The 21,746-nt window shown below is 53.5% G+C and overlaps 1 protein-coding gene across 4 annotated transcripts in view; it reads left to right on the forward strand.

Annotated features, from left to right (window-relative positions):
* APBA2 (amyloid beta (A4) precursor protein-binding, family A, member 2) overlaps positions 1-21,746 on the forward strand; it is a 163,985-nt gene that overhangs the window by 124,772 nt on the left and 17,467 nt on the right. For 3 of the 4 annotated variants that reach the window (XM_012732734.1, XM_012732733.1, XM_004693080.2), the window contains 5 exons: positions 3,498-3,578; positions 4,525-4,561; positions 14,422-14,567; positions 15,678-15,713; positions 18,886-18,972. In XM_012732734.1, coding sequence (XP_012588188.1) covers positions 3,498-3,578; positions 4,525-4,561; positions 14,422-14,567; positions 15,678-15,713; positions 18,886-18,972 — 387 coding nt within the window. The remainder of the gene's footprint in view (positions 1-3,497; positions 3,579-4,524; positions 4,562-14,421; positions 14,568-15,677; positions 15,714-18,885; positions 18,973-21,746) is intronic. The other variant, XM_012732735.1, reaches the window with a different exon arrangement.

The following is a 21,746-nucleotide window of genomic DNA, read 5'->3' on the forward strand; positions in this document are numbered from 1 at the left end:
CATGCAAGCCCGGCGGCCCCCTCCTGCGTGGCATAGAGGAAAGCGTCTTTGTCGGTACCACCGTGACTGGGGGTGACTGACGCCCTTGAAATCAGGGAACGTGAAGTGACCTCCACAGGAGGCTGTTGCTAGGCATCAGGGAAGCTGTGGACAGGACTCAGGTCTTGCTCTCTCCAGTGGGAAGACGTGGCCCACGTGGCCTTCGGCTCCTGCCCTCTGGATGCCCAGAGCTCGCATGGTGCCATTCAGGAGAGTGTTTGCAACCACGGCACCCTCACAGGCGGCCGGCGCGGGGCCCTGTGTTGTTGGTCTTTGTCCTGTTCAGAGCGGTGTGGGCTGTTGCTGCATCTTGGTGTAATCAAGCAGACAAAATCAGACTTGACACTTTAGAAAATCCTCGCATTCGTCTCACCAACCGGAGCTGAGATATTTATTAAAACCATTTACTCAAACAAGTAAATTTTTGTCACAGGCCAGGTATGTTCACGCAGGTAGACGTTAGCCGATTTCACTTCTCTGCGTGGATGGCCGAGGCAGGTTCGGGGTGCTGGCCCCCAGAAGTCCTCACTGTGTGCACCTGGTGGAGGGCATCACCCCACCCTCCCTGTTGGCTGGAAGGACTGAGGTGACGCTGCCGGCCGCTGATTTGCGGTGTGACTGACCTCTGTAGTTGGAGGGGGCACAGAGGATTCACACAGCATCATCATCGTAGGTGCGGGGTGCCCCAAATCCATGTGGGCCTCCAACCATGCTAATTTCAGATGCTCTGTCCCACCTCACCCCCTGAGATGCAAATTGGAGCACCAGATGGGCCTCCCAAGGAGAAGTGGAGCAAGCCCACCCTCCTGCCTCTCTGCAGACAACCGGCTGTTTATTATAAGACGTGGTTGTCATGGTGATGAGTGGTCGGGAGGGAGTCTGAGGAAACACTGACTGGAGGGAAGGGTCGAGCCTAGCAGGAGCTTTGGGGAGTAGCTGCCACTTTACAGTGGTCCCGAGGCCACTGTAAAGTGGCCTCACGTTGTCCAGGATCGCTGCACACTGTGGGCTGCCTCATGGACACCCTTCCTGGATCCGCCCCAGCCTGAAGCTGTGTGGCCATTGACTCAGTCCTCCCCCACCCCCACAATGCTGCGCCCTTAAAGGGGAGAGTTCTGCTCTTCCCAGGGGCCCCCCAACACAGGCAAGCGGCACTCCCGTGGTGCCTTGGCCACTGTTTTATCTGGCGCCCTGTCTGGGGTCGGTTCCTCTGCATCTGTGGCCGCTGTCTGCCAGAAAATTAGCTCCACCCTAAGCTATTTCCTAGAAGGGGTATTGTCTTGTCTTGTTGGGCTGCTGTGGCAAAAACCCTTAGACTAGGCGACTTATAAACAGCAGAAATGTATTCCACACCGTTCTGAAGACTGGGAACCCCAGGATCGAGGCTCCAGCAGATTCTGTGTCTGGGGAGGGCGTCCCAGCTCAGAGATGGCCCTCTGCATGCTGCACCCTCGCTCCCTGTCTAGAAGGCCAAGCTCGGAGCCACTGGAACATCTTTGCCAAGAGTGTATTATACCAGGTGGCCCCCAAGAAAGTCGGTGAAGTTAACACCCTAGAAGGAACTGGCCCTCCAAAGGGAGGGTGCTGCAATCACAGGAGGAAGGAGTGTGAGGAGGTGCGAGACGTGGAGGAGTGAGGGCCTTGCCTGCCCAGTCCCGGGAGGCGGCGCTGGCCTTGTGTGCATGTGAGCAGCGTTCATCCTGGCAGCGGGCTCGCTCCGGGGACGCCGTGAGCCGCGGACCTTGTCCCGGTGCCGTGAGCCTTTGAGCGCCACAGTGAGTTGTGTTAGAGACACAACCCAGCCAGTTCTCCAGGTTCCCGGGAGTGCGGTTGGAGAATAAAGCACGAGGTGGGGAGTGAGAGAGAGGGGTGAGGGGGTGAGGCAGGGCCAAGGGCGCTTAGTCCTTGATTCTGCTGAATTCAGCCTTTCTAACAGAAAGTCGAAGCTACACGTTGGACGGGATCTGGCTGCTTCCTCACAGAACAGAAGGGGCAAGGGAGCTCTTGAGGGCGTCTTTTAAGGCTCGCCACCCCACTAGTGACCCATCTAGTCCCAAAGCCCCACTTTCTCATACCATCACCTTGGGGGTTAGGTTTCAACATAGAAATTTGGGGGAGACACAAACGTTTGCTCTACTGCAGGTATGGCTGACCTCTTTGCATTTGCTGGTTGCTCGGTTGGTTTCTTTGGGTTTCAGAGGTGACTGATGTCTGCTCAGCTCGGAGTAAGGCAGTGAGGTCTCTGAACTCAAATACTTTATGTAATTGGTGTAGTGTTGGCATACAATCTAGGCACCTTCTCTCATATGCTTTAAATCTTCTCTAGGTTACTTACGTAAACGCTATACAAGTTGTTGTGATGTATTTTATTGCTTAGGGAATAATGAGATTGAAAAAAAGAATACTTATCCTGTGATCATAATGTCTGCTATGGAGAGAAGTATGGAGATGCTTCAAAAAACTCAAAGATAAAATTATCATAAGGTCCAGTAACCCCATTCTGGGCATAGGCCTGTGGCATCAAAAGGAGACTCTCCACAAGAGGCCTGGCACCCCGGTCACAGCAACACGCTCCTGACCGCCAGGAAGGAGGATGTTGGTGAAGGGTGTACGGATAGCAGAGTGGTGCACTTGCTCAGACTGTTACTCAGCCTTAAAAAGAAGGAAATTCTGGCCCATGCTACCTCAGGGCTGAACCTTGTGGGCACTGTGCCGAGAAAGGCCAGGTGGGGGGCTCCATTCAGGAGGTGCCTGGGACAGTCAAGTTGGTGGAGACAGCCTGGGGGTGGCTGGGGGAGGGTAGAGAGAGAGGGAACAAGTGTGTTGACTGAAGACTGCTCTGATTTTTTTTATTCATGCTTACAGAACGGGGTACAGGCCAGAGGTGTGGTGGGTGAGAGGATTCAACGGAGACAGAGTGGGGAGCAGAACAGGCAGATCTACTGAAATACACTGTTGAGGGGAGCAGTGGGCAGGTCAGGAGAGGTCTGCTGCGCCATGGGGGTCAGCTCCCTGGCTGGGACCGAACTCATGCTGCAGTGGCTTCTGAGAGCTTCATAGTGTTGCACTTTAACCTGTTGCGCCACCAGGGAGAGCCAGAGGACTGTTCTGATTTGGCAAGGTGAAAACATTCTGGAGGTGACTGGTGGGACAGAACTGTGTGCCCACACTGAGCACCCTGAGCTGCCTGAAAAGTGGTGACAGCGGTAAATTCAACATTCTGCGTGCTTTATTTTAAGTAAGAAGAAGAAGAAGTGATAAAAATCAGAAAGGCTGACTTTTAGACATCAAAGGTGTATATTTTCACTGCAGAAACATGTCCAGTCAGGTGTGTCGGTGTGTAGGAACACACAGCTCCAGGCATGTGCTCTCCACAGTTGTGTCATGGTGTATGTTGGTTGATTTTTCCAACACATAACAACGTTGGCCCCTTTTCTCTTTACCCTCCCGGTTTCCAGGTTTGCAATGGTTTGGAGCAGCCCAGGAAGCAGCAGAGGTCTGATCTCAATGGACCGGTGGACAACAACAACATCCCAGAGGTAATTGTTCCCAAGGGCGAGGATTCACGCTGGCACTGCGCTCCACTCAGTCTGCTCGCTGATGCCGGTCCTGCCCAGCGCCTGGGGCAGGGAGTTGGCCGCCCACCTTTGGTGTCACTGTGGGGGGAGGGGGTGCCCCTTCCTGCTGACCGAGGCCCACCCCTCAGTGCGCTCACGGGCTGCCAGTGGCACATAGGATGTGCTGCTGCTCCCAGTTGGACAGAAGCTGATTCTGCCCATTTGTCTGACAGTCATGTTCTAGATCAGGGTTTCTTGAAGGTGGCGCTTGCCGTGAGGGTGTCCTTTGCAGGGAAGGATGTTTTGAAGCCTCCCTAGCTCTTCCCACGAGCTGCCAGTAGCAAGCAACACCCCCTCACCCCCACCAAGTGGTGACAACCCAATGTCGGCAGGCCTTGCCAAGCAGCTATAAAAATCCTGCTTGAGAACCACTGTTCTAAACTAAGTGCGCTTTTAAAACAAGCCCATGTAAACTAGCCGCCTCGAAGGAAGCCACTGAAATGGCACGTTATCTCCCTTTTCTGAGAACATCCTTTGGATGAGATTCTTTTCTCACTTTGATGACGTAACTGTGGCCACTTAGGAAATGGTGCGTAGTCTCCTGCCTCCTGTTTTTGCAAGTACATACTCTTGACCCGCCGCCCTCCAGAGGGAGAGCCAGTAGGCTGCAGGGCTCCTGGCTAAGGAGGATTCCCGGGCTTTAGACAGCCCTCTGTATTCCGAGTTTTCCTATGGGGATTGATTCCGTTTGCCCCTCGCAAATACCCGAGGGCCAGACTGAGACTAGTTGCTGTTCGGAGCGGGCCTTTTTCATGCCTGGGGTTTAGTGTTTCATATCATGGTATATATCAGCCTAGGTCTCAGGAGCTGTCTGCTGACAACTGTTATATATTTTATTGTTTTTTGTTTTTTTCATATTTCCTAACAGACAAAGAAGGTGGCATCATTTCCAAGTTTTGTGGCTGGTGAGTGACTTTGAGTTTCATCTCTCAGGGGATGATTGCATTTCTTATATCGGAGAAAATGGTATAAAATTACTTTCTGTTTTCTTCTGCAAAGCTTGCTTGGAAAACAACCTTCAAGGTGAAGACAGTGCCCTCTTATGAGGCTGGGAGGCGCTCACTGGCGCCTCCCAGGCCCACGTAATGGGGAGGGGAGGTCCAGTTGACTAGGGAACAGCAGACCACCCCCCTCTAATTACACCCTCAGTAATGGTCTCACATATGACACTGATGATTGAATTAATAGATTGAAAAGTGTCTGTATAAGCAGCTAATTACGTTGTAACACTTTTGATTAGGGTGAATGTAATTGCGTACAAATTCTGGCTGTTCTTTTTTTAGACCCTTCATTTCCCTCCACACTCCCATCTTTTAAAAGGGGGTTAATGCTGCATTTTCACATTCACTAGAGCACCAGGCTGATGGAGCTGCTCTGATCGCCTTCAGTGTGGGGAGCTTGCTTTAGGGGGAGCCACGTTCTGTTGCCTGAAGGGTACCAGGCGGCCTCAGGTTCCTTTAGGGGACCTCAGTCAACACATCAAGGATCTTCCTCGCTTCCAGGAGAAAGTTCTCTGCCCTTGTTTGTGTGTTAAACGGTGTAGATTTTATTAACCCTGTAGTCTGTAATTAATTTTTATTCATACTGAGGGAAGCAAGGTACATTGATCTTCAAAAATAACACACCTTAGTGTGTGCTTTTTTAAGTAAAGATCCAAAACTTTGGGGAAAATGGAAAACCCCAAATTCCAGTTTAAGAATAGTGAGTGAGCCAGGCTCATTCAGCTGAAACTGGTGTAAAATGAATCCGTGGTTCAAGCCAAGATGGTTCAGCACCATGCTAGCTAACTGTGGCTCAGACTGGAGGAAACCGGCTTGACCCACCAGAACCTATGCTTTCCGATTCCAGTAGACTTGATTCAACTTGACCAATGCAAAGAGGCACACATGGGATTTGCCCGTTGTTTCGGCTTTTGTCCCATATGGTTTTAAGTTAGCTTCACTGGTCTTCATGAGGTCGCAGGAAATTGTGAAGATTCCAACCCACTTGTGGTTTCTCAGGGCAGGATGATGGGAAGAAACCACGGCCACTGATTTCCAGGACACAACATTCCATCAACAAAGGCCAGCAGCACATCTGATCCCATCTTCCTGGGTCAGAATGCTGGGCTGGGGTGTATCATCCCCTTCTAGCCCGGAGTTGGCTCAGATGGATCCCAGAAGCTCACTTATCTGCAGGCAACAGCACCATCTTGGGTAGAAATCCCTAAGATGCCCTGGGGAATGACTGGAACGTGAGGTCCCATGGTGCTGGGATCGGCCTCATACCTGCTGGGGAAGGAGGGGAAAGGCTGGGAAGCACTGTCCATGCCTACGGGTGCTCTGGGTAGGCAGCGCCTCAAGTCTGTGGTCCCCGAAGCCTCACTTCTCTGCCGGCTCAGGCAGACTAAGTCAAAGCAAGGTTGGTGTCTCAAAGCGGTACAGAGTGGCTAAAACTGCTTGTGGCCGGCTCAAACCACAAGCTTGAACTTGTGGTCCCCACAAGTGAGGACAGACTTCATTTACAGTTTCTTGTAGCAGAGAAGCCCTGTGATTGTTACAAAAACAGAGAGCAAAGACGCATCTCTTAATCACAGGGAATTCATATTTGACAAAGCCTTTAGGGCCCCATGTACTTAACAACAGGAAAAGCTCATCCTAATGATGAACCCCCAGAATGCTCTGAGCGTGGGAATACCTTCCCCAAACGGAACACCTTATCAGGGAAGCAGGCCGCAGACAGCACTGAGCCCGAACTGGCACAAACAGGGACCCGTGTGGGCAAAACAGCCCAGAGGTGGCCGGGCCGACCCCTCCCTGTCCGGCCTGGCACTGTACTGCTCCAGGTCCATTTCTTACTCTAGCCGAGAAGGAAGAGGGGCATTGGCAAACCCCCCCGACCAGCTGTGGCCACTCTGAAAGACTCTAGACCACATCTGGGCAGAGAAAGACAGTCCTGGGGTGGCGGACCGTGACTTCTCCAAGGACGGAACTTTTGTAACTGGATGTGGCCCTGACACCAGGCTCAACAAGCGAGTGTTAGAGGCACTGGCTCCTGCGAGCAGGCGTCTCCTGTACCCATGCACCGACCTGATGAGCCTTTCCCGCCCTCGGCTCAGGCCTGGCTCCTGGCGTGCTTGGCCTTCTGCGCGGCCCTTACCCGAGAGTCAGTTGGCTCAGTGTGGCTTCCGCCTTAGTGCCTCTGAAAAACAGCCCCAGGTCAACTTGAACTTAGGACCCTGATGAGACTCCACAGTTTGTGGGTTCTTCACCTGTGTGATCACAGTTGCAAGACACGGCTCCATCTCAGAGAGCAACAAGGTTTATTTACAAAGAAATTGGGGTCAGAGAGCAGTTGCTAAGGCCACCACAGACTGGGTCCTGCCCCAACAGCGTCCAGCAGCCCAGCCTGAGAGCTACGCCTACAAGATGGTGCTGTCCTCCGAAGAGCGCCCAAAGCTGGCAGCTCACCGGTGAGGAGCAGCCAGGGTCCAGCTCGCCCCTGGTCTTTCTTGAAGCTGGAGCCTACTGCTCTTGAGGCTTCCGCCAAACGGAGTCAGATCTTCCCAGATGGAACCAACTCCGCCCTCTCAAACCTTCCCACACAGCTTTCCTCCAGACAGTCTCTTTTCCCTGCCCTTCCTCCTCAGGCCGAGTTAGGCCTCTGCCTATCTCCTGCAGGGTACCCACCTTCCAAATCAGCTGTCTCCAAGACAGCTGTTTCCTGTGCAGGCTTGAACCTCACCCTGCCAGCGGGTCTCCATCCCCGTCCGTTTTCAAAACCAGCTCTGGACTCCAACTCCAGGCCTGGGAGTGTTCCCCCCGGCCCTGCACCATCCCAAGCCAGAGCCGCAGGCGAGCTCTGCGGAGCCTGGATGGAGCTGGCAGGTTCAAACCTCACCTGCCTTCTCCAAAACGGCCGTGTTTTTTCCCCTTTTTTCCCTCTGCACCCAAAGGTAGCTGTGCAGGCTGACCGTCCACCGGCCTCCGGCTGAGGGCTGCTGTTACGAATCCGTTATCTGGCTCCATAATAGAATTTTCTGTTGGTATTTTGATTTGGCATGCATTAAACGTATCTGTCGGCTTTCAATAAAGAATCTCACCACCTACCAGAGCATTTATCGTTCATTTATTCAAGGTCGTTTATCTTCATCAACATCGTTTTATTCACAAAAGTGCAACACCCGTGTTACTTTTATCCCCCTTATTGTTTTTTGAAATTTTACCTTCTGTTCACATTTTTTCTGACTTGTTGCTATGTGGAGCTACAAAGAAAACTACTGACATTTTACATACATTGAGTTGGAAACCACTGCCTCGGCGAATTATCTTATCCTCTGAGAAGGTTTTCCTGGCGTGCCTTCGTCCCATCTGTGAATCAGGATGACTTTTGCTGCTTCCTCTCTTGTTTTCTCTTCTCCCTCTTTTCTAATTGGAGTGGGAATAAAGCTGTAGAACAGTGACTTATTTTAAAATGACACCTTTTTGAAAAACCCATCTGGTTACGGATTTTATCATTAAAAAAATTTCAAGCCAACACCAAAATAGGAACTGAAAGGTGCCCCACCTGCGTGCCTGCCCTTCCCCCACCCCGTTGCCACCTCATCTGCACCCCCACCTTCTCCCAGATTACTCCAGAGCCAATGCCAGGCTTTCCTTGTGCTCTAAATATTGCAAAGCTGCATCCCTGGAAGATAGAAACACTTTTTTTTTTAAGATTTATTTATTGATTCATAGGGAACTGGGGTACAGGCCAGAGATGTGGATGGTGAGAGGCTTCACCAGAGACAGAGGGGGGAGCAGAACAGGCCCATCAACAAAGTACACTGCTGAGGGGAGCAGCGGGCGGGTCAGGAGAGGTCTGCCGCGCCATGTGGTCACCTCTGGGGCAGGCGGGAATCGAACTCATGCGGAAGTGGCTTTAGCTGCTTAGTGCTGTGCTTTAACCCGCTGCGCCACCAGGGAGGGCCCTAGAAACACTTTTAAAAAGGCGTTCCAACATTATTGCAATTAAATTACAACAAACAACTATTCCTTTTTCCTTTTTTAAGATTTATTTATGCATACAGAACAGGGGTACTGGCCAGAGGTGGGGGGGGGGGTAAGAGGATTCACCAGAGACAGAGTGGGGAGCAGAACAGGCAGACCAACAAAGTACACTGCTGTGGGGAGCAGCAGGAGAGCCAGGAGAGGTCTGCTGTGCCATGTGGGTCAGCTCCCTGGCCGGGAATTGAACTCTTGCTGGAGTGGCTGCGAACAGCCTCACCACAGTTCTGCAGCTCAACCTGGTGCACCACCAGGGAGCGCCTAAGCAACTATTTCTTTGTATCAGTAACTCTTCCTTTCTATCAGTAAATTCCCATCAGTGTTTCCACTCCCAATACCTGGTGTGGCCCACTGGTGAGTGAGGAATGAAGCTTCAGGAAAGGGCCAGGCATTGGGATTCGTGGTCGGTTGCCGGATTTTTGTGTCTCTGATCGGTTTTCCGCCCCTCTGGCTACAGCGGTGTCCCTGCTGCTGTGGACACCACCCGCTCTACAGCGCTCCCCAAGTCCGGCCCTTGTGCATTGCCTCAAGCGTGATCTCTCATCTCCCTCTGTCCTGAGTCTTGTAACGGGGGTTCTAGACGGACAAGCTTGATCAGATTCAGTTTGGTGGCTCGGGGCAAAGAAACGTCAAAAGCATTATCGTTCCCTTGCATGTGCTGTCTGGCTGGCTGGTTTTTTACAAGACCAGCAGCTGTGACGGTCACGGTCTAGATTCATTTACTGATTGTAATTCCATCACTTCTTCACTAAAAGGAATTTATTTTTTTAAAGATTTTTTTTTTTTTCATACAGAACTGGGATGCAGGCCAGAGATGCGGAGGGTGAGAGGATTCACCAGAGACAGAGCGGGGAGCAGAACAGGCAGATCAATGAAATACACTGCTGAGGGGAGCGGCGGGCTGGTCAGGAGAGGTCTGCGTGCCATGTGGTCACCTCCAGGACAGGCAGGGATCGAACTCATGCAGAAGTGGCTTAAGCTTCTTAGTGTTGTGCTTTAACCCACTGCGCCACCAGGGAGGGCCCACTAAAGGGAATTTTATATAGGGAAACTTCCCCTCAGTGAGTCTTTGACTTCCCCAAGTTCAGTTCCAGTAGGGAAAACCACTTGCGTTTTGTATTCCTTTATTTAATAATAGCAAAATTAATGAATTTTCCTAACGACTGCCAAAGAGAACTGACATGATGTTTTATTCTCTCACCAGGTTGAGGTACAGTTGGTGTTTCTCAGTGTGTTGCAGAAGGCCCCCCCTGGTGCTAATTTGTCTCATCTTTGGTCGATAGGAGCGTCAGTGGGTTGGCTCACAAGTCCTGTCCATCCAGCCCCGGTTTGTGTTGGCTTCCATGCTTTCTGATAGATTAGTTGTTCCTAGATATCTGAACCATCTCGCTGTAGGACTAAGCCGGTTATTCCTCCTGGCCATCGCATTTAGAGACCAGAGTAAGCTGAGTGGTCATTCCTGCTGATTTGGCCACTAGGGTAGAAAATGTGTATGAAGTGACTCTCAGTGAGCCCTACCTGTGGGCATTCATGGCCTGGTGTCATCTGCCACCCTAGGGAGCGGGCTGGACTCAGGGATTGACGGCTGACTAGGGTGTGACAGAGGACATGCTTTCAAGCTAAGGGCACCAGGGAGCTGTGACTTCTTCCCTTCTCTGTTGCATGTCACTGCAGGAAGCAAGGTGTCCTGCCGTGTGTGACTCCGTCCTAAGTGGTCAGGACTCAGGTCTGGCAGGCAGCCTCATCAGTAAACTTGGAAGTGGATCCTGCCCTCTTCAAGCCTTAGCTGTGACTTTGTGGGAGACCTGGATTCCTGACCCCCAGGGACCGACATGACACATGTCATTAGCTGCTGAACTGTGGGATGAGTTGGCGCACACGCATGGACAATGCATGTCCTGTGTATTTTTAAGAGCAAACGCATCACGATTCGTACCGATACTTTGCCGGGCGGGACTCTGGGTTTGCGCTTTTGTATCTTTCTGCTCCTGTGCCCCACATTCCCCTTTTCACAAGGACACGGCCATAATTCTTGCCTTAGTCCACTAATCCTACGTAGTCTCAAAATAACAACACCAACGTCGCCAAGGAAATGTGACCGTAGATAGTTATGTTCAAGATTTATCTGTGTCGACATCGAGTAGGGCCCCCCACGGATGTACCCTCAAACGAGCATCTCAGAATCACTCAAGAAAAGCATCGTTCTGTGACGTCATTCAGAAGCGTTTGCTTTGTGGTGACGTCACAGCTGGATGCACAGTTCAAGTCGTTTCTTCTTTTAATTCTTAGAAATCTGCTTTTTCCGTTTAGTCTTGTTGGATAATTATGCAAAATGGTGGCTCCAAAGTCACATGCAAAAACAGGGAATCAGCAAAGATGTCTGGCTTCGTTCCCTGTTCCCTCCCCCGAATCCTGCCCTCCCACCAGATAACCATTTTTAGCATCTCACATATTTTTATTACAAGCATTTCCCTCTTAGGTAAACGATAATGAGTTAGACACTCTTCTTACCACCTTTCCTTTTTCAACGAATATTAAATCCTGGAGACAATGCCAAACCCCACCCTGCAGAGGGCAAGCATGCTGGTACTCCGGGCTGCCCCGCGGCCTCCGTGCACACAGGGGTCCCCTAGGCCACAGCATCTGGGTGCGCCCCTGTTTTTTCCTATTACAAATTGTGGTGCAGTGACTAGGCCCAGGCATGTACGTTTTCCAGCTTTTCATTTATTTTTATTCATTATGCTTATTCTGGGGAGCAGCTCTCCCAGGTACAGGCCTGGGCCTGGGGATCCCCAGGCACTACTTCACTCCGGCCTCCGTGACTCCCTGTCACCATGTCTCCTCCTCCCTGGCGGGGCTGCCTCGTGCTGGGTATTTTCTCATGCCGTGCAATGGGCCAGAGACCCAGCCTGCTGCTGGCACCGCCTCTCCCTGGGAATGTTCCCATGGCCATTTTCCTGACCTCCTCTTCTCTTTTTACTAGTCATACAGGGACATTTTGAAGGCTGGCTTCTGGGGAGCACACTGCCCAGGGATGTTGGAGTCCTGGCTCCAGGATGGGCTGGGCAGCCCCACCTGGCTCTTCCACTTGAGGTTTCGTTCATGTCCACGTTGCTCATGGCCAGACAGACAGGTTGCGGGCACTCTTGAGTCCAGCTTCCTCCTGAGCTTTTCTTGGCTCAGGGGTCCTCAGGAGCTTAGGACGCTGACACTGATGGATGATGGGGATCTTGGACAAAGCCCCTCGACTGTCGTGGACTGGCCTTAGTGTGACATTAGGGCACAGGTGATGCCTGGTCGAGCACTGGGCGGACTCTGCCCTTGTTACAGCATGGTCTGGTGTGGGGGTGCACCCAAGGCTTGCAGGTACTCACACACTCTCCACGCGTGGCCTGTGCCTACCAGCTGCCCTCTGACACGCCAGGGAGAAGCTCGCAGGGGCAGAGACCTGGGGTCACACAGCTCACTGCAGGTGCTTGTCTCCCACCCACATTCAGAACCACCTGCCCTAAGATGGGAGGGGACACTGGGAATGGCCCTGGGGCCTCCCACCCCTCTTCTTGTCAGAGGGTCAGCAAGGTGTGCAGACACCTTCTTCAGACGTGCATTAAACGTCTAACTGCGTAGCTGTGACCAAGAAAGGAAAGACCCAGCGCTTTCGGGAGAAGCTCGCCCTGTCTTTCTTCTTTGTCACTCTGTCGCCCTCTGGTGGTCGCAGCTCGAGTTTCATTCCAAAGTTGAGCCCCAAGAATGATTCATCTTAACCATGTAGGACAGCTGCCTTCCCGCTATTAAGAAGCCATCTGCGCTCTGGTTCTGCCTTTTGTGACTGGCCTTGAGAACTGTCCGTGAAGCTGAGCCCGCCTCGCCACCATCCGCCGCTCTGCTGTGCTTCTGGGCTTTCTGTCCCCAGTCCGAGCATCTCCCTGTAGGCATCGCGGTGCCTGCTGCTTCCTGCTTGGAAAAGAGCAACGCAGGAATGATGAGAGACCCCCGGAGGGGGCGGCCGTGGGACTGTAACAGACAGTCCTGTGTGGGTGCCGGGGCTGGACACACAAGAGGCTGTGCCCGCAGGCAGGCAGGGCCTGGGAGGCTCCCCCAGGGAGGCAGGCTTTCATCATCTACTCGGGGACACGGATTATAGCCTGAAGCAGAAAGCCAAGCGTCAGAGAGGTCCAGGAGCTGACCAAGGTCACTTTGGGGAGTGGCCAGGAGAGAGTTAAAAGACAGTGGCCTCAGGAGATGGAGTGATGCAAGAGACACCCTTTCCACCTTCTTGGATGGGGAGTCTGTGGAAGCCAAGCAGTTCTGCCCCCCACAGACAAGGCACGAGGACACTAGTCAAGGCCCAGGCCCCAGGGGCCCGCTGAGGGGATGGTCACCGTATGACTATTAGGTGTCCTGCAGTTTAGCCAGACCAAAGTGATGCCATCTGCTGGCCGTAGTGGTCACTGCAGGGATGGTAAATAGGGTCTCACTGTGGGGTGACCCGGGGCACACCGCCCCCTGGAGCCACATTCACTGGAGAGAACTGGCCTAAGGGAAGGTGGTGCTAAAAGCAGAACTGGACATGCTGCAGTCAGAGTCCCACCTCCTTTTGGGGGGTGACCTCTGCCTCCCCCAGCTGGCTACAGGCCCTATGTGCCCACAATGGAGACCATGTGGACAGGAGGGGCTTCTGCCCAGCACCCTGCACCCTCTAGCCTCTCCCTCCTGCCCCTCCCGGTGTGCGCTGGCAGTCACGACTTAGACATGGATTTTTGACTGTGTGTGTGTAGTGGGAGGTGACAGGACCCTTCCCCATGAACTGTCGGGGGGTTAACTGTATTATTAATTCCCTCTGTGCAGAAACCCTGTGGAGATAGAACCAGGACCACCCTCCCCATTTTGCTAGTGAGGTAACAGGCAAAAAAGGAGACGTTTGGTGATGTTCCCGAGGGCACAGACTCCATGGGCGGGACACGTGGAAGAGCTGAGACCACCCAAGTCTCAGGACCTCCGGCAGAGGCCACGTGAGCTGGAGAGGTGTCGCTGCCCCGCCTCGGACGCCTGGCACCTGCGCGGTGCCCCTGTGTGGGATACCCGCAGAGCTCATGGCCTGATGAGGGTTCCCCTTTCCGACAGGGGCCCGGCACCTCTAGCCCCTGACGGCAGCCCTCCCCACTGCCCAGGGCTGGCCACGCCACTGTCACTGGCCTGGGTTTTGCTGCTTGTGCAGGAAGCTCATCCTCTGACAAGTTGGGGCTCCTGACTGCGAGGTGTCCCCTGGCCTTGGCCCCGTGGCTGTCCCAGCCACCAGGACACAGCTGGGTCCTCAGCGGGCATGAGGGGTGCACACTACACTCCCGGCGCAGTGCCAGTGTTCAGAGCTGACGACGACGTGACTTGGCAGGCCGTGGCTGCGCCCGGCTGGCGAGGGCTGGCCCTGCCCTGCTGTGTCTGATGACCAGGGCTGTCCTGACTTGCAGAGGTTCCCAGGCAGGTTTGGGAGTGCAAGCACAGCGGTGCCTTCTGGAAGCCAGCATGAGCTGCCTCAAGTGACAGCTGCCAGGGCCCCGGAATTGTCTCCCTGACGCACGTGTCTGTGTGCGCGGTCTGTTGTGTGGTTGTGGGGCCCCACGGAGCACGGGCGGGCAGTGGGCCAGCTCTCCACTGGCTGCTGCCCACGGTCACCTGCCTCCTGCCTGGTGAGGCCTGCAGGCCCTTTGTCCCCTGGGAAGACGTAATGGTGTCACCTTCAGTTCCAGGGCCCTGTGAACCCGAGGACCTCATTGACGGGATCATCTTTGCTGCCAACTACCTGGGGTCCACCCAGCTGCTCTCCGAAAGGAACCCTTCCAAAAACATCAGAATGATGCAAGCACAGGAGGCCGTCAGCCGGGTGAAGGTAGGGTGGAGTCGGGCTGACTCTGGAGTGCGCTGGAGCAGGAGGAGGGGGTTCAGCACCCTCCGGTCCAGCTCTGGCCCCACGGCCCTGGCAGGGAGCGCAGAGGTGCCCGGGGTGCCTGGGGAGGCTGAGGGGGACTTTGGCCTCGGGTGGGAGATCCGAGCAGGGGCCGGCGATGCAGAGACAGCAGCTCCTGCTGGGGGGACGTCACTGGCCACCGAGAAAGGTGACTTTTCAAAGAGGACATCCCCGAAGCTCTGCAGGCATCAAACAGGTTTGCAGGGCATGTCAAACCCCAGCTCGGTAGTGTGTATCAGCTTCGTTCAGAACGATTGCAGAGGAGGAGCGAGGGAATCGCATATAGTTGCCCCTTATCTTTGGGGGAGACGATCTAAGACCCCCATTACTGAACCCCATTTATACTATGTTTTTTCCTATCCCTGGACCTCTGATAAAATTTAATTTATAAATTAGAGAAAGTGGGAGGTTAACAACAATAATAAAGGAGAACAATTATAAAAATACACTGTAATCAAGGAGGTGGCCCCCTCTCTCAAGATACCATGTTAGTATTTCCAGATGGCTGTTGACTGATTGCAGGCAACAGACACCCCAGCAATGGGTAAAGGGGGACTAGTGTGTACTACTGACTCCGTGACCTCTGGCGTGTGTTGGGCCGGCTGGGAGTAGGGGAGGTGAGGCCAATGCAATGCTAGCGGAGTCGGGGGAAAGGGCAGGGTGTCCTGGGCAGCGCCCCTCGGGAGCCCCAGGTCTGCGGAGGCTGCGGCCCTGCGGAAGCCCCGTGCCCACCCTCCTCTGCCCCCGCCCACTGACGGCCGCTGCTCCCTGGGCCCTCCTGCCGCTCCGCGGCGGCTCTGGCATCCTGGGGCCCTCTCGGGTCAGTCACTGCCCGCACCCCAGGGCTCCCGTGGGCTTATCTTGATGAACCCGTGTGCTCCCCGGGGTGGTGGCTGTGCAGCCCTCCCACAGGGCTTCCACTGGGCACCTGGCCCAGGCCTGGGAGGAGGTGTTGGGCCCAAGACCGAAGTCGCCTGCTCACACGTTCTCTTTGCACCCACCTGTCCTCCCCTTCTCTTCCATGCTGCTCAGAGGATGCAAAAGGCGGCTAAAATCAAGAAGAAAGCGGTGTGTAGGACGTGCACTGGCGCGGGGCTGTGTGTGTGTGTGTGTGTGTGTGTGTGTGTGTGCCGCGTGTCCTGGCATGGGGGTGGGGGTAGGGGGGTGAAAATCCTGGGCCCGTTTCCCCCTCTGCCCTCGGTAAATACCAGGCTTTTGAATGAAATCATAGAAGCTTTTCTTTCTTTCTTTAAGATCTGTTTATGTATGCTTACGGAACGGGTGCAGGCCAGAGGCTCAGGGACAGTGAGAGGACTCACCAGAGACAGAGTGGGGAGCAGAACAGGCAGACTGAGGAAGCGCACTGCTGAGGGGAGCAGCGGGGAGACAGGAGAGGTCTGCCGAGCCACGTGGGTCAGCTCAGGGCCAGGATCGAGCTCTCACGGAGGCGGCTGCGGCCAGCTTGCAGGGCGGCGTCCTAACCCATTGTGCTACCAGGCAGGGCCCCGAAGCTTCTGTTTCTCTAATCGCCACTTACGGGAGCATTTCCTTGTTACCTGTTTTTGTCGTCCGGTGTCAGAGTCCGTGTGCTGGCGCAGGGCGGATGCTGCTCTGTTGCTGTTTCACGCAGCTGTTTTAAAATGTGGCGTTTGAGGTGACCGTGTGAGGCACTTAGAGCGGGGCCTCCTGTACACCATTAATTAAATTGTTCTGATATTTAAAGACTCATTAAGTTTCACTTACCAGAGCAGGATGATGAGCAGCTCAGTAGCCCAGGAGAGGCTTGCTCTGTTGTAAGAAATTTCTGAAGCATGAGGTAGACTTTCAAACATCGAGGTAACCTTCGCTGGTCACTTACTGCCCAGCTCGGTCACTTCTTCAGTGCTGGAGATTCTTTTCTTTAAAGATTTTATTATTTATTTATGCATACAGAAGTGGGGTATAGGTCAGAGGTGCAGGGGTGGTGAGAGGCTTCCCCAGAGACAGAGTGGGGAGCAGAACAGGCAAATCGATGAAGTACACTGCTGAGGGGAGCAGCGGGCGGGTCAGGAGAGGTCTGCCGCGCCATGTGGTCACCTCCGGGGCAGACGGGGATCGAACTCATGCTGTAGTAGCTTTAGTTTCTTAGTGCTGTGCTTTAACCTGCTACGCCACCAGGGAGGGCCCAGTGCTGGAGATTTTTTAACTCACTTCCTGATGCAGGGAAAATCAAACGTGCCCTGTCGGAGGACAGTGACTTGACAGTGGCCCGTAGCTTGGATAGCAAGAGGTTCAGTGTCCCATTCCCGCCTGGAAGGCCACTTCCTGGCCATGTGGCCAGAGGCCCTGTCTGGGGCCTGTTCTTCCTGCAGTGACACATCTCCGCTGTGACATTTGCTCTTTGTTCCACAGCGTGGCCTGCTGCAGGAGAGGAAGGAAGTCCCACATGTGCCTGGGCCCTGCCTGCTTTCCACCGGGAGCGCAGAGGGGCCTGGTTTTTACACCCACAGTCACCCCAGGCCCTCCCAGGATAGCACAAGCACTGGCAGTGGGAGCAGGGGTGCTCCTCAGGTCTGGAAGCCTACAGGGGTGGGCTGTGGCAGGGCTGCTCAGAGCGCTTGCAGATACCAGCATGACAGCCAGGAAGGGTTACTCTTCCTTCCGGGCAGGAGAGGCTCAGCTTCATTGTCAAGGGCCCTTTCTGTGCTCTGCTGGACAGGAAAATGGTGTATTGTGAGTCCCAGGATGAGCTTGGGCCCCCATCAGAGAGCCACCCCACCCACAGACTCATCGGGGTGCTGTGAGCCCACCCATAGGTACCCTGCAGGTCAAATTGCATCTCTGCAGAATCCAGCTGTTTTTACTCTCCCTTCCTCCAGGGGGAGCCCGAGGGGTCTCGCCCTCCTTCCCTGCTTTTGGTCAGGTTTCAGCCTCATCTTGTACCCCCAGTTGGAGTCCTGACAGTTCAAGTCTGACCCTCTTCTGCCATTAAGTCTGTCAGGTGTTCATTTCCTCAATCATCCCTCAGACCAAATCTGCAACTTTTCTATTTACTTCTGGCCCGAACTACGTTTCAGCAAGAAGGTTTTGACCTAGATGATCATCTTTCAAAACATAAGCATGTAGAGTTATCACCCACCTGTAAAAAACACGGGAGAGGAAATGCGTTCCCAGTCCTTCCGATGATTTCAATGGCATTATTCTGGACTCTACCATCAGTTAAAAGCGGTGTCACCCCGTGGAGGCCCAGACCCCAAAAAAGACCTCCCCCTCAAAAACTGGATGAAAATACAAACTTATCACTATAATATGGGGTCTCTTTGTGGCTCACAATTCTCAAGGAATTGTCAGCAGGGGAATTTTTGATTTCAAATTTTCTGGTGAGCAGTTAAATCACGGTTTCTGCTCTTTTGAAATAGAAATGAAACCACATGGGCTCCCGAGTGACCACAGAGATTTATTTACCTCAGTGGGCAAGCCAGAGGGGCTTGTATTTATTTCATTACCTCTGTGCAGAAGTAATTAGGATTCCCACAGATGCAGAAACCAATGCAGCACTGCCCTGGTTTGAGCCAGAGCCTCCCTAGTTGACTCGGCTTCCAGAACATTCCATGTGCACCTAACTGACGGCATATGATGAGCTTGACAGCTTCCTTTGGCTTCTATCCTGTCTTCCACAGCAACTGAGGTCTAGTTCCCCTTTGGGAAGCAAGGTCGGAGATCAATATTGCAAGACTGCTGGGGGTGGGGGCGGGGGGGCAGTCGTCAATGTTTCTGCTGCTGTTTAGACCAGTAGAAAACGCTGGTTGCACAAAGAAGTCTAATCCAACTTCTTTGAAAATCTCTTCCCCATTTGCTAGGATTATTTGGAATCCCATATCCAAGAAATGTTGCCCAATTACACAGACCCTGTGCCTTCTTGAGTTCTGCAAGGATTGGCAGGCAGGCACGGTTTTTACGGGTGGAGGGGCTGCATGTCGGACATTGTGACAGGAGACCCCAGGCGTCCAGCCCCCCCTTCGTGCTCAGCCCTCCCGGAAGCCGGAAGCCCTCCCTCCCTCTCTGTACCCCGTGCAAACTGCCTTCAGAGCACACTTGGCTCCGGCTGGCACTGCAAAGCGCCTGCATTTAGGTTTCCAATGGCTGCTCGTGCTGGAGGAGCATTTCCCTCTAGGGGCTCCCGGGATCATTAGTAAAATTGTCAAGCCTTTGTTCAAGTTAGTTTTTCTGATTTGTAACAGCATCCACTGTCCTCTCTTAGAATTCGGAGGGGGACGCCCAGACTCTGACCGAAGTGGACCTGTTCATCTCCACCCAGAGGATCAAGGTGTTAAATGCCGACACCCAGGTAAGCATTTAGGCACCATTGTTTAAAACCAGGTCAGGCGTCTCCTGACTTCCCGCCCGGGTACGGGCACAGCACGTGGGCTCCTGCAGAACTTTCTTCTGCGTGGCTGAACTGCTGTCCCCAGGGACGTTGCTCAGCACCCTGGGTCCTGAGTGGGTGTGGAGTGAGCTGGGGAGAGGGCTAAGCAGGCTTAGGGGTGACAGGTGCGCAACTGCAGCTGGGATTAAATAGACAAAAGCGAGGGAGAAGGGATGGGGGCCGGGAGTGGTGTGCTCACCCACCAGGATTCTAGAACGGCCTTCCTGAACTCTCCGCGTGCCAGACCTGGGAAACCCAGCTGGAGGGTGGAAGTGCCAGGGCCCCTCACAGCCCTGAGCTTGGTGGTTTCCCAGTGAGCAGGTGCTTGAGGCTTTTCTACCTGGGAAGCGTGTGCTGGGTGGGGCCAGCTGGTGGCCGACCACTGTTCTCGCCCTTTCTCTGTCTGAGTCTGCATGCGCTGCTGTTGTGAGAAGACAGGGACACAGATGCGTGAGAGAAAGTGACCGTTCAGTATATAAAGACTGTGAGCTGAGGCTGAGAGAGGGTGGTGGGAGGCCAGGGACAGTGGGAGGCGTGGGTGGGTCCCGGGAACCAGGCAGTGCTGCTGCCTGAGATGTGATGGGTAGGAGGTTGCTGAGGGCCCGGGGGCTTCCCACTCGTGCTGGGGCTGGATGAGGTGAGCAGATGCCTGTGGACAGTCCCCTTAGCTTCCCAGTCGTTGGCAAGTAACCCATGGAAGTAACACCTTCCGGATATGTGGGTGCCCTCTTCCCCAACATGCCGTGTCTGATGGTAATAGCACGCAGTGGTGATCTTGCCTGAGTTGGCTTAAGTGCAAAATGGCGATTTTCTAATTATCTCACGCGTTCTACTTTCATTATCTGAATTCTTCTACAAAGAAGAGCTTTTGTTTCTGCCTTTCCACTGTGGAATCATGTCTCCTATTTTTGCCCCCAATATATGTTATAATCTATTACCAGTTGTCCTTTTTGGTGCTCAAACTGTCCCAGGTTTAGCCAGCGGCCTCCCCACTGGGTCTTACATCACTTTGAAGCCATCCATTTATTCTTTGAACATGCCCTTGCTTCGTGAGACATATGGTGTCCTTGCAGTCCCCTGATCCAGACCTGGAATAAGCTATTTCTTGAGTCACCTTGGTTCCTCATAGTGAGAATGGCACAGCCAGGTGCTGCCTTTGCCCATGGGTACTGGGGTGTCGTCTGATGAACAGAACAGGACATCGTCGGAAGCCATGTGATCAGTCTTGTCCTCAGCCTACCCTGGGAAATGGGGCCTATGAAAGTGAAAGTTGTAATGAGGGACAGAGGAGTCTGTTCCTTAGAGTAGACCAGAGGTTGCAGCATCCCTTTGTTGGCTGTTCAAGATAGGCCCTTAGCTGGACTTCCCTGTTGCACTGGCTGAAAGTGTCATGTCACGATGGATAAGCCATTTTAAAAAGAAATAGACAATACAAAGAAATGGAAAAGACTGTGTGCTCATCCTTTTGAAGACTAAACATTGTTAAAATGGCCAATGACCAGAGCAATACACCAATGCAATGCTGTCCCTATCAAATTTCTATGGTATTTTTCAGCTAAATAGAAAACAAACTAAAATTTGTCTGGAACCACAGAAGACCCCCAAAGAACCCAAGTGATCCTGAGAACAAAGAACAGGGCCTCATGCTCCGGGCTTCTAGATTACAAAGTGATAGTAATCAAAACAGTATGGCATTGGAATAAAAACAAGCACCCAGATGATGGACTAGAACTGAGAGCCCAGAAATAAACCCACACATGTGGAAAGTCAATTTAGGACAAAGACGCCAAGAGCAAGCTGTGAAGAAAGTCTCTTCAACAAGTGGCGTGGAGACACTGGGCAGCCATAGGCAAAGAATGAGGTCAGATGATAGTCTCACCATGCACGAGAATTACTGTGTGGCAGCGTGGCCATCTTGATGTCAGGGCCCAGACCCTGCCCCAGAGTCCAGGCTGTGACCACAGATTTCCAGGGCATCTTCCTGTCACCACCAGGAGGGGGTTCTCCTGCCACTTGGGGATCAAAGGACTCCTGTCCTCTCAGGCTTTTTTGCCATTCTTGGTCCTCACACATCACTGAGGGCTGGACACTACCCCCCACCACCACTACCACCAAGATCCACCCAGGGGCTGTGAAAGCCCAACCTGGAGGTCCCCATGACCCACCAGGCATTGTAAACAGGAATGTTCTGGAGTCAGAGCAGGACACCTCAGGTTTTATTCTGCTCAGGCCACCCCCAGAGACCTGCTAGTAATAATTTGGATCTGAGCTGGACAGGAAGCTCCCAAGGGTTTGAGGGCACCTGACATAACACAGATGGAGAGAACCCTGGGGTCCAGGTATGGAGCTGCGTGGTCTGCAGACCGAGCCAGGCCACGGCTTGGGGTGTGGACGGCCTTCTGGCCCTGATGTCCAGGCAGAAGCGGAGCTGAGCTCTGTGACTGTAGAGCAACACCCAGGGGAGGCACTGAGGTCAAGGTCCTGCCCGTGGCCACGGAGGAAGCTCCTTTCCCTTCATCTTGCTTTACCTCCCCCGGCCGACTGGCTGCCGGGTTCTGAGCAGCACTAAAGCACCTCTGTCCACTTTGGCCTCTGGCAGCAGGGGCTGCTGGCGGCCCCCTTGGTTGTGAGTCTTTGTCTCTCTTTGTTCTTCATTTCCTTCCCCTCCCAGCCTTCCCATGCATCACACAGCAGGG

This window comes from Condylura cristata, unplaced genomic scaffold, assembly GCF_000260355.1.
Source record: "Condylura cristata isolate star-nosed mole 26May11 unplaced genomic scaffold, ConCri1.0 scaffold00035, whole genome shotgun sequence".
Lineage (NCBI taxonomy): Eukaryota > Metazoa > Chordata > Mammalia > Eulipotyphla > Talpidae > Condylura > Condylura cristata.